General features: G+C 53.3%; 1 protein-coding gene across 9 annotated transcripts in view; it reads left to right on the top strand.

The window, feature by feature from the left end:
- Positions 1 to 636: 636 nt before the first annotated feature.
- DOCK6 (dedicator of cytokinesis 6) overlaps positions 637 to 12041 on the top strand; it is a 40643-nt gene continuing 29238 nt past the window's right edge. For 4 of the 9 annotated variants that reach the window (XM_074338162.1, XM_074338160.1, XM_074338161.1 and 1 more), the window contains exons 1-8: positions 639 to 791; positions 6726 to 6813; positions 7514 to 7689; positions 7983 to 8051; positions 8308 to 8452; positions 9246 to 9458; positions 10522 to 10607; positions 11943 to 12009. In XM_074338162.1, the coding sequence (XP_074194263.1) occupies positions 748 to 791; positions 6726 to 6813; positions 7514 to 7689; positions 7983 to 8051; positions 8308 to 8452; positions 9246 to 9458; positions 10522 to 10607; positions 11943 to 12009 (888 nt within the window). In that variant the 5' untranslated portion in view covers positions 639 to 747. Of the gene's footprint in view, positions 792 to 6725; positions 6814 to 7513; positions 7690 to 7982; positions 8052 to 8307; positions 8453 to 9245; positions 9459 to 10521; positions 10608 to 11942; positions 12010 to 12041 lie in introns of all 9 variants that reach the window. The other 5 variants (XM_019744902.2, XM_019744903.2, XM_019744905.2 and 2 more) reach the window with 2 other exon arrangements.

Below are 12041 nucleotides of genomic sequence, written 5' to 3' on the forward strand. Positions count from 1 at the left end.
GGCACATTCAGAGGATGAGTGAGGTCTGGAGAATTCTCTAAGACTACTGCGGTGGGGCTGGGAGAGGGACCATTGGGAAGAGAGTAGAGACCACAGATTAACCAGACATCCCCACATCCTCCTCCCAGTGAAGGCTGCCAGGCCAGTCCAGCCTCCCAGACTGGCTTACTCAGGTCCCACCACCAGGTCCTGAATCACATCTCCTGGCTCTCAGAGCCCAAGTGGACCAGTCCGCCTCCCTCAGCCCGAACTGGGGCCCATCCCATGGAGGACTCAGAGAGCCCTGTGCTCACTCAGGCCTGGACAAGCGCCCGAACACACCTGTGCCTCAGTTTAATCATCTGTAAAATGGGAGAAATGAGAGTTCCTGTCGCTCATGTGAATTTCAGGGCAGCACTTAATAAACGTTCACGATTATACTAATTATGGTGATTATCAAGAGGCGGAAAGAGCTTCACCGAGTCCGAGACCCCCACCCCCGGCCTCAGTCCCGGCGTCTCTCCTCCTCTCCCCACTCAGAGCATCGGTTTCCCCACCCTAGCCCCGAGGGCGCGGGGGTGGCCAGGGGCCCCGCGTCCTTCCCGCCGACAGGGGCAGCACGGAGCGGCCTGGGACACCCGGAAGGGCCCCGCCTCCGGTCCCGGCCTCGCCCCGCCCAACCCGGCTGCCCAGAACCAAGGACGCGGCAGCGGCGACCACAACGGGGACGGTACGCGCCTCGCTGGCGGTGGCGGGACGCGGGGCCCCATGGCGGCCGCCGAGCGCCGCGCCTTCGCGCACAAGATCAACAGGTAGCGCGGCCGCTAGGTCCCCTCCCGGTGACCCCACGTGTCCGAGCCCCACCCCGGGGCTGCCCGGCCCTGCTCTGCCTGGGCGCCCCCCATTCAAGTCCCTTCCGTCTTCTCTAGGTCCTCCGGGGCCGGGGTGTGAGAAGGGAAGGGTGGCAGGGTCGGGCTGCGTATCGCGTCCGGGCTGCGAGTGCGATGGCGGCTGAGGTCGGTCCTGGGAGCCGGGGGGACCGTGGGGGCGTGTCCCGGGGGCCTTCCTGGAGGCAGCAGTGCGGGGAAAGCGGGGGAGCTGGGCGCCCTCGGCGCCCCCTCCCTACCTCTTTGCCCCTCCTGGGTCCCCGAGCCTGAGGGCATGGGAATTGGGGGAAGGGGATTTTGCATCCCATCCTCTGTGCCTGGTTTGGGGCGCTGGGATTTGGGAACAGAGATGATTCTCCTGGCAGCCTTTGAACCCCCTTGGAAAGTTTCCCGTGCTCTTACCCCCGCCAGTCTCCCGTGTCCAGCTGTCTGGGGGGCAGGGGACAGCTGTGGATGCCCCCACCCCCACCCCCCACACTGCTTCAGGCTCTCCCAGCACTGACTGGACGCGCTGGAGATGGATGGGTGATTGAATGGAAAGAGTGGGGGCTGGGGACAGAACCAGCTGGTGGGCAGACGGGGGAGGGGACAGGCGCCAGGCGCTGGGGGATCCATTTCCGTGGCCAATGGAGATTGTGAGAGACTCAGTCTGGGAGGGGGATGTCAGACTCTCTGGAGATGAAGAGCCTCTCCCCCATCTTGGGGCTTTTGCCTCCACAGGGGTCAGAATTTATTCAGGGGTCCTCTCCATAGGGGACCTGTCCTGGCCACTCCCAGGTGAAAAAGCTGTCCTGTGGGTCCAGCGCTGGTTTGATGGAGACGCAAGAAAAGATCTGCCCCTTGGGGGGCAGATACAGTAGGGGAGACAGATGGGAAGCACAATAAAGTAGATTATTTGTTAGTGATAAGTGCTATGGGGACACACAAGGCAGAGAAGGGAGATAGGGAGGGTGAGGGATATTTTAGATAGGGAAGGCAAGTCAGGAATGCCTGGATGAGAAGATGACATTTTAGCGAAGATCTGAAGGAGATGAGGGAGGGGTCCATGCCCATATGTGGGAGAAAAGTGGTCCAAGCACAGGGAAGGGCCAGTGCAAAGGCTCTGAGGCAGGAGCAGGCTTGTGTTCATCTGAGGCCAGCCAGGCTGGTGAGAGTGAGGAAGTAGATAGTGGGAACAGATCATGCAGGGCCTTGTGGATTGTGGGGAGGACTTTAACTCTTATCCGGAGTGAGGTGGGAACCATGGAGAATTCTAAACAGAGAGATGTGACCTGGGGCATAATAGTTGGGCAATTTTTATGTTCTGTCATCTCTGTCTCTGAACCGTCTCAGGCTTGGAGCTTTGGTACCTCTGAGCCTCTTTCTTTACCTCTTAGTCCTTATGTCCTTGGGTTCTGGCTTCTACCCTGGGGAAGGATGCTACAGAACCCAGGGTAAAAAAACAGAGAGAAAGATCCTGGGGCTCTAGTGAATCATAAGCAAATGGCTCAAGTCTTCCAGCCACCCTCTAATGAGGTCTCCAGAGCTTCCTAGGGGACACCCGAGTATCTACATGTTCAGATCTGGACCTACATTCATCTATTCACTCATTCACTCATTCCACAAATAACCATATTAACACACAAATTAGACAGTCCCTTAGTTTCCTAATGAACAGATTCTTGAAAAAACAAGATTTTGGGGGACAACTTAAAAATACAAACTCTTATGAATGTAAATAACATGGACAAATGCTATTGTATGCAATATAATTTGTTCATTTTTTCACTTGTACTATTTAAAATAAAATAATAAAATACAATATAGAATGGTGATAATGACCATTCTAATAATATGTTTATCACATGCTGGGATATCACGTATTTAATTGTCACTGGAGCCCCTTGACATAGGTATAATTATTGAAACAGACTCAAAGTGGTTAGGTCCCTGTTGAGGGTCTTGTGAAGGAAGTGAGCCCAGGGAGCGTGTGGCCATAGAGCCCAGAACAATCTTGGAAACAGTGCCTCTTCCAGCCACCACATATCCCCAACCTTGTCTATTTATTCTTCCTGGGAGTCTGGGCAGATCTTAAAAAGACAGCAGTGTCTTCATTCTGCCCCTTTGGGGTTTGATATGGGGCAGTTTGCGTTTCTCGTTTAAAGACAATGATTTGTTGTACCAGTGGAGGGCCATGAAACAGACATTGACAAAATTCCAAAGGTACCTCTAGGATTTCAAGGAAATGCTCCCTCCCACCCCATCCCAAAATATGTCTGCAAACATGAGCACATGCATATATCATTACTTTCTACCTGTTAAAAAATTGTGACGTATAACATGCATGCAGGAAAGTACAAAGTTTAAAGAGTAATTATAAAACAAATGCCAGGGGAAAGTCCGTTTGGTTAAGATGGGGGCTGTCTCCACCTTCCTGGGCCTCCCCACTCCTGTAGCCCCTAGTTGCACCTAGTTCTACCACTGGGAACCACTATGCTGATAGGCTGATTGTGGCTGCCAGCTCTTCCTCACTTACATTATGGTTTCTCCATCCAAGATGACTCCCTGTCTGCTGAGGGTTAGTTTTTCCTGTTTAGAGCATCCTATAAACAGAATCATGTGGGATGTTGGACCCAGCTTTCACCCAGCATAAAGTCAGGAGGAGGGCTCATTTGTCCTGTCGCCTGTAGTCAGGTTCATTCTTTTCATTGCTGCATAGTATTCTCCTCCCTGTGGATTCGCCATCTTTGGTCAAGGAATATGTGAGTTGTTTCACTTTGGGGCTTACCAGAGCTGCCGTGAATATTCTCAGCCACGTGTTTCCTTCTGAGTATCTACACCTACAAGTGGAATTGCTGGATCAGCATATCTTCAGCTTTCCTTGATAACTACAGATGGTTTTCCAAAGGGTTCTGCCAGTGCATGAGAGCTCTCATTGCTCATCACCACTGGCACTCATATTATTTGTCTTTAAATTTTTTTGCCAGCCCAGAGGGGTGCGGTGGGTGGGGTGTGAAGAGGAATCTCTGTGATTTTATTTAGATTCAGTTTTCTCTCTCTCACTTTTTGCATAAGTGGGAAGCATCTGAGGCTTCTTCATTCTTGTCCTGGTTTTATCGTCCTCCTCCCCTGTGAGAGTAGACCTCTGTTAATCCAGCCAGTCCTGGGGTGAGGTCCACAGTCTCACACGAATTCCCAATAATACTCCATCTTTCCCCTCTGAATGTCTCTTTAGTGTTACATAGGGTTGTCAATTTTTCACCTTTGGAGGCTTTATCTCATCCATCGCTATATATAATCCACCACCTGATCTTTACAGTTACCCTCATTGCAATTGTGAGATCACTTCTTTTTTGAAATGTGCTCTATGGGGTCATCTGATATGGAGGTAGAAACAGAGAGGAGTTGGGGTAATTCCCAGGGGTGGGGTCCCAAATACCCAAGAGGGTGGGGATGTCCTTAATGAGACAGGGAGACAGTTGGGAGGGCAGGTAATGGTCATGCTGTGTGCAGGATGCCTGCAAGACACCTATGTGGGCACACAAAGGAGGCAGTGTCACACGGGATAGATCTGAGGACTCCAGTTATAGATGGTGTTGAAGCCCCAAGGCAGGGCGGGACTGGTGTGTAGGGTGCGTTTGGACAGGGACGATACAGGTTCTGGAGCTTCTGTCTTTGGCTCTGCTCCCCACATGGGCGACATGGAGTGCCTAGCACTGAGGCGCACAGACTGTGACCTCCAGCCGACCAGGGCTCGGTTCTGGCCCTGCTGTGTTTAGCTGCTGATTCTGGATGGGTTACAACCCCTCTCTGAGCCTCACCCTGGGTGTCAAAAACAGAGCTGGAATTCAAGTTTCCCAAGATCCTCTTTGAGGCAACACAGTGATAGTAAGCCTTAACTGAGCACTTAACCTACACTCAGAACAGCTCAATAAGGTGTGGGTACTGTCCCCTGAGCCCAGAGGTCCACAGAGGGGTGGTCACTCACCCATGCTCACTGAGCTCCAAGGGTAGAGCCCTGTGACTCGGTAACTGGCTTCCATGGCCATGGCATTGTGCACCCGTCCTTTTCCTACTCCAGGGGCCTTTCTCCAAGCCCAGTGACAAAATGAAGCAGGAGCTCCAGCCCTCCCGTGTTTCCCTCTCCCTGCTCTGCAGAACAGCTGGGACCAGGGCACAGACAGGTCCCCAGCCCTGGCATCTTTTGTAAATCATTCCCTAAGTCCCAGTGTGCCCAGGCTTCCTGAGGAGGCGGCCCCAATTTTGGGAATTTGAGGACAAATCCCTAATTTTAAATACCCTTTGAATATTCTAGAAGCTCCTCCCTCACACTCCTTCCCTTCCCCCCTACCGAATAGAAGCAAGATGCAGGGACAGTTGACAGAAAATAAATAGAAACAGAGACAGAAAAGGAGTGAGGCTGGGCTCTCAAACTGGAGGCCCCCACGTTGGGTCAGGGTTATGGTCAAGATTTGTTTTACCTACATGGATTTGAATTTAGAGGCTTCCAGACGGGGTTGAGGTTCCCAGTTGGCCCCAGTCTCCCCCACTCCCACCCTGTCTTACCATTGGTGGCCCACGGGCCATCAAGTTTGCAATCCTCGGCATAGTGCTTTTTGGGGGCATAACTTTTTATGAAAATTTCCAAGCACACAGACAAGTGAGAAGTGGAAGGAAGTCCTGAACACCTAGGCAATTGCTTTCTCAACTTTAAGAAGGACTGAGGCCCAGAAGCGGTGTCTCAACTGCCCAAAGCCACACAGCTAAAAGGTCTAGGGCTTCCCCCAATTTATAGTGGATTTAAGAAACTTGGACCAGGGGGGAGATTGGGAGGGATTCACTCATTCCATCAAAAATAAAAACATATTGAGCACCTACTATATACAGGATCCACCACTGGGGCCTCTGTGGGGACTACCTAGTCCTGGCTCCTGCTTTCACAGAGATCCCAGGGAACAGGGGTCTCCATGCTCAGAGCCCAGCCTCAGAGCCTTTGCACTTGCTGTTCACTCTGCCTGGCACACTATTCCTCCCAATAACTGCATGGCTCTCCTCCTTCCCTTCCTTCCAAGCTCTGCTGAAGGAATTGAGGGCCTGGGGGAACCTACCCCCACCTAGTCTGTCCCAATTCTCATGCTCGACCCCTCCCCTGTGAGTCTTGCCCCTTCACCCTTATCCTCCCTGATTTTGAAGGCCGGTGCAGATGTAGGTGACAGGAAGGCCACAGCCCTGACATTGGTTGTGGGGTGTGCTCTCATCTCAGACTCCCTGAGAACATGCATGTGTGGAGTGCCCTCTGAATGCCAGGCCCCTGCTCAGTTCCCATAGCAGCCCTGTGAGGTCAGGGCAGCTATAAATGGATAAGTAAACTGAGGCTCAGAGGCAGGAACGAATTATCTGAGTCCCCCTCGCAAGTGTGGGATGGGGCACACATTCTGGATGGGCTGCATGGCTGGGTGTGTTTAGGGGACAGAGGTCCCCCCGATGAGAAAGCAGAGACCAGAGTGTTAGTGGGCAGGACTCAGACCCCAGGTGGGGGTGGGGATAGAAGGTTGGATGAAGAGGGTCTGTGACCCCTCAGGCCCTTCCCAGTGGCAGTTTCCCCCATCTGTGCTTGGGGGTGGGGTGGGGGTGTAAGGGCCTCAGTCCCATCTTGGGGTGGGTGGCTGGGAGCTATGTGTCTACTATAGCCCTGGGACCTGCAGGCTGAGGTCTATGGATCCCGAAGCCTAGGTTCTCTTGGCCTGCGGCCTGTTTTTTCCTTTCCACAGCCTGGATTTTCCTCACATAGAATGAATTTTTTGGCCCCAAAGCCCAGGTTCTCAGGGCCCTGCTGCCCAAGTTTTCCTGCCCCCAATGGCCTCCTTCCTTTCCCTGCAGGACGGTGGCCGCAGAGGTGCGGAAGCAGGTGTCCCGGGAACGCAGTGGCTCCCCCCACTCCAGCAGGCGCTGCAGCAGCTCCCTGGGGGTAAGTGTTTGAAAGGTGCCCCCCCACTGCCCTCTGGCAGAGGTGGGGTTCCCTTCTGATTGGGCACTGTACCACCTACCCCTCCCATTAGTGCTCTGTCCTGCCTGGAAGCTGAGGCGACTTCACTGGGAGGGACCCAGCCTTGGCAGGGAAGGAGTCCCTGGCCTGGCCCCAGTGTTGTCCCATTCCTGCTTCCCTGTGAGTTGAGAGGGTGGTCCCCCCTCTGCAGCTGCTTCCTGGAGAGGGGACAGCCCTGTGGGTGGTCAGTGGGGACAGGCTCCAGCCTTATGTTGCCCCACCTCCTGCTGCCTGGACCACCCAGATGGGGAGGCTAGCTGGGGGATGGGAGGTACATCCGGCTGCAGAGTGGAGTAGGTGGGGCCATCTTGCCACAGGGCCTTAGGAATTGTCTGTTTCTTTGCTGCTGTCAACAGGCCTTTCCTTCCACTATTAGTTCCCTGCCCTCCCAGGCCCAGGGTGTGATTTCCTGCCTGGAAAGAGGGGTGGGGTGGGCCAAGCTGGGGTGGGGGAGGAGAGTCTGAGGTCACTGCCCTCCACGGAACCGCCACAGCTCCAGCACCCTCCATGGCTCCCACTGTCCTCTTCTTCAAGTCTGAGGCCAGCCCAAGCCCACTCTTACCCTCCGCCCCCCATTTCTAGTGCCCAGGGCAGGGGTCAGAGCCACTTTGCTCCAAACCAGGTCCCGCTGACTGAAATCATTGAGCCCCTGGACTTTGAGGAAGTGCTACTGAGTCGGCCACCAGATGTTGAGCCCGGGCCCCTTCGGGACCTGGTCGAGTTTCCAGCTGACGACCTAGAACTGCTGCTGCAGCCTCGGGAATGCCGGACCACGGAGCCTGGGATCCCCGAGGATGGGTGGGTTCAGCCCCATACCCTCCCTGTCCATAAGTCTACTCTGCCTTTATCCACTTCCCTTGTGCCCCGTCAATACCCTCTTTCCCAACAAGCTCCCCCCAAATAGTCCCACATTCAACTCCTGGCTCCTCTGTGTGACCTTTGACAAATCACGCTTCTGCGCTGAGCCTCCACCTCCCTATGTCTGAACAAGGCAAAAGGGCATGCTCCACCTCACAAGTCACTGGAAGTCACAAGTCACTGGAAGGAGAAACACTGGTCCTGCCTCTGTTTACCAATTTTATTTCGCGCAGGAAGCTGGATGCCCAGGTGAGGGCTGCGGTGGAGATGTACACAGAAGACTGGATCATAGCCCACAGAAGGTGGGTCTGCTTGGAAGCAGCTCAGGGCGGAGGGTCAAGAGGCTGGGTCTGAGCCCAGAAGAGCCCATTGTCTGTAGCCGGTCCTCCTACTTATCTGTCCACTGTTCCTGCAGTGGAAGCCTGGCTTCTCTGATGGAGCACAGGGTGGGTGGGTGGCCTTGCAGGCATCACCTGGGCCGTATAGGTGTGCCGGTTACACTGGGGAGCCCTGGGGAGCCCTGATCCCTGCTACCCACCCAATCTGGCCTCCTCCTAGGTACCAGCATCTGAGTGCATCATACAGTCCCATCACCACAGAGACCCAGAAAGAGCGGCAGAAGGGCCTCACGCGCCAGGTCTTTGAGCAGGACGCTTCTGGGGATGAGAAGTCCAGCCCTGAGGACTCGGTGAGGGAGCCCCAGGTGGGCATCACCGCAGGAGTATGTGTGTGAGCTCTAGCCCCAGCTCTCAGTCACATGTGATGGGAAATGACCCAAAGAGTCTTGAACCCGAAAAGAAATATATCGGCCCCATGAGTGAAAAGTTAAGGGTAATAATTATAAATATTTATTAAGTGATTAGTGTATACTATAAATGCACTATACTTGTCCTCATCTTTCATCCTGTGAGGCAGGGCAACTATTACATCCATTTTACAGGTAAAGAAACTGAGGCACAACAAAGTGATTGATGGGGAAACTGAGCCCCTCAGAGTTGGGATTGAGACCCTGGCTCACAGAGCAGAGCTGGAATTTGAACCAGGGTAGTCTAGCTCTGACCATAACTGAGTCTGGGAGGTCAGGCAGGATCCTGGGCCATGTGACAGCCCCAGTGGGACGAACTCTCCTTCCCCTGGCAACAGTGAGCAAAGTCCCAGAGAAGGCTCTCGCTAGCCCAGCCCAGGTATGTTCTTACTTTGGAGCCAATCCCTGGGGCCTGTAGATGTTTTGTTTTGATTGGCCAGATGAGGGTCATGTGAAGCCCAGAACGTGGGGATAGGAGTTGCCTTCCCAACAATGGGAAAGGAGGGAGGCTAGCCAAAAGAAGTTTCTGGAAAGAGGGTCAACAAAGCCCCCAGCTGACCCTTGTAGTGGTGACTCCACTGCCTGGCCTTCAACTACCCCATTTGTAGAATGGGCATGAGGAGTGTCTCACACAAGTGGAATAAAGAGATATTCAAGCGGTGCTCAGCTCTTGCACATTCTCCACTGGCAGGATGACCCCCGGCACTCCTCAGGCTCCCCAGAGGACACACCGCGAAGCAGTGGCGCCTCTGGAATCTTTGACCTGAGGAACTTGGCAGCCGACTCACTGCTGCCCTCGCTACTGGAGCGCGCAGCTCCCGAGGACGTGGACCGGCGCAATGAGGTCCTGCGGCGACAGCACCGGCCCCGCACCCTGCTCTCCCTCTACCCAGCGCCTGACGAGGTGGGTGCCTGCAGGCCTGCACAGGCCCTGAGGCCAATATCCATCCATGAATGTACCCCTATTTATTATCCTACCCGCATGTGTTGGGTGCCTACTGTATACCCTATATTTTTATTCATTGGTTTTTATTGGGTGCGTAGTACATACCTCTATATTCAACCAGTACTTGCTATCTATCTACTATATAGTCCTCTCTTTCATCAAACAATGTAACCAACCAGTATTTATTGAGCACCCATTATATATATATATATATATAACCAACATTTATATATCTAACCAACATTTACTGGGCACCTAGTGTATAACCTGTATTTTATTTGATGGGTTTTATGGACACCTACTATATCTAACCAACTTTTATTAGGTACCTAGTGTGTATACCTGTATTTTCATTCAATCATTTATTGAGTCTTAACTGTATACTCCTATATTTATTCAATCAGTGCTTATTGGGTACCTAGTATATATCTCTATATATGTCCAATTAGCATTAATCTAATGCTTTCTGTATATGTCTATGTTATCCAACCGACTTTTAGTAGGTGCCTACTATATACCTCTGTATTTATTCAACCAACATATTTGGGCGCGTACTCTATGGCAGGCACTGGGGATACAGCCATGAACAAGATAGACCAAGTCCCTGCCCCCCAAGTTCACGGACTAGTGGAGGAGAGACCCACCTAACCAGGAAATTACAACCCCGACAATAGTACCATGATGAGGTCCTGGTAATCGTCTCTGATAGGACCCTCAATGCCACAGCCACATGGCCCATTGCAACAGGATGTTGTGAGCACCTGGAGAAGGTGCCTGCCCAGGTCTCGGGTCAGGGGAAGTGCCAGCCGAGCCGTAATCTGAACGATGAGCAGGCATCAGCCAGATGAGAAAGGGAGAATAAAGGCATTCCAGGCAGGAGGAACAGCATGTGCAAAGGCTCAGAGGCAAAGATCTGCAAGAAGATTCGTCAGGCTGGGGGTAGAACTGGTCTCAGGCCATGCATTCCTAGCATTAAATGGAGGACATGTCCCAGCCTCACCCCCCGCCGGGCTTTTGGCAGGACGAGGCTGTGGAACGCTGCAGCCGCCCAGAGCCGCCCCGTGAACACTTCGGACAGAGGATCCTGGTCAAGTGTCTGTCACTTAAGTGAGTGTGCTGACCCACCCCTCCCTCTCTTCACACATGCAAGAGGACCACGTGAGTTACAGTGTGGCACACACTGGGTACTCACTATGAGAGCCATGCCATTGCTGTGTACAGCTCTGAGACCCATGAGGCCGCCCATGGGCTTTTAGGCGGGAAATAAGACTTCCTTTTTCATTTTTCAAAGCCACCAATCCTTAAGTACCAGCTGTGTGCTAGGCTTTATTCTCAGTATATATTAACCTTCACATATATTAACTCTAATTTTCATCACAACCTTGTGAGGTGGGTGCAAGTGGTGAAACCGAGGCACAAAGTGATAAAGTCATTGTGCCCAAGATCATACAACTTGTGAGGCCAGAGTCTAGCACTCGCCTATTCTGTTGCTGGGATCCAGGCTGGAGGGGACGCTGGTGACCCTGGGCCTGGCTTCCAGCCCCCCGAGGCCCCCTCCACATTAGTCCCCAGGGAGCAGCCAGAAGTGCGTGGGAACAGAGCTGAACAGGATGTGGCCTTGGACCCGAGCCCGGCCTTGCCCCTCCCCACCCTGAGTTCCTGCCTGGATAGGGGCAGGAAAGGGAGGCCTGGTCTGGCTTGAGGCCCAGGTAGGCCGCCTGCCCCAAGCACAAGTGTTGGGAACTGGCTCTGTAGGCTCATCCAGTCATTCAACAAACACTCATTGAGTACCTACTGTATACAGGACATGTAACCATGGGATGACCACATAGGGCTCTTTAGGTGGGGGGCACAGCGCACACGAAGGTGGCAAGACATCTGGAGGGGAAAAATGAGGCCAAGAGGGGGTGGGGCAGGGACAGCCCAGGCACGAATTTGTTCTTAGGGCAGTGAGAGCCTCAAAAGTTTTTAAGATGCTTCCGTAGAAGGCACGTGGTGAGTTGGGGCCAGCAAGCAGAGTAAGACAGGGAGGTGGTTATAGTAGCCATTCACACAAGCGAAGACGGGACTCAGTCCAGGGTAGCAAAGGTAGCAAAGGACACCCCAGAGAGGGGAGACATGGAGGCCCAGAAGTCTAGAATTTCAGGTTGGGAGGGATTGTTGTCCCAAAAGCCGCCTCCATGACAACTGAACAAGGGCCATGGTTGTGATGGGAAGGGCTCTGTGTGAGTTACTGTGTGTGGGGGGGAGAAGCTTGGTGCCTCAGTTTCCCCTTTTGCAAAATGGGACAGGCCTTTCCTACAAGCCTTTAAATATGGTTCTGTGTAGCCCAATGGGAATTAGATGCCCCCCCACCCTGCACCAAGTCTGGGTTGGGCCTCGAGGGTACGGCGTATGTGGATGGCGGAACAGCCTCTGCCAGATCACCCTATTCACTCGCAGGTTTGAGATCGAGATTGAGCCCATCTTTGGCATCTTGGCCCTGTATGATGTACGGGAGAAAAAGAAGGTAGGAGCCCTTTTCTTCCCCTTCCTCCCCCA

The sequence above is a fragment of the Rhinolophus sinicus genome, linkage group LG07, assembly GCF_036562045.2.
Source record: "Rhinolophus sinicus isolate RSC01 linkage group LG07, ASM3656204v1, whole genome shotgun sequence".
Lineage (NCBI taxonomy): Eukaryota > Metazoa > Chordata > Mammalia > Chiroptera > Rhinolophidae > Rhinolophus > Rhinolophus sinicus.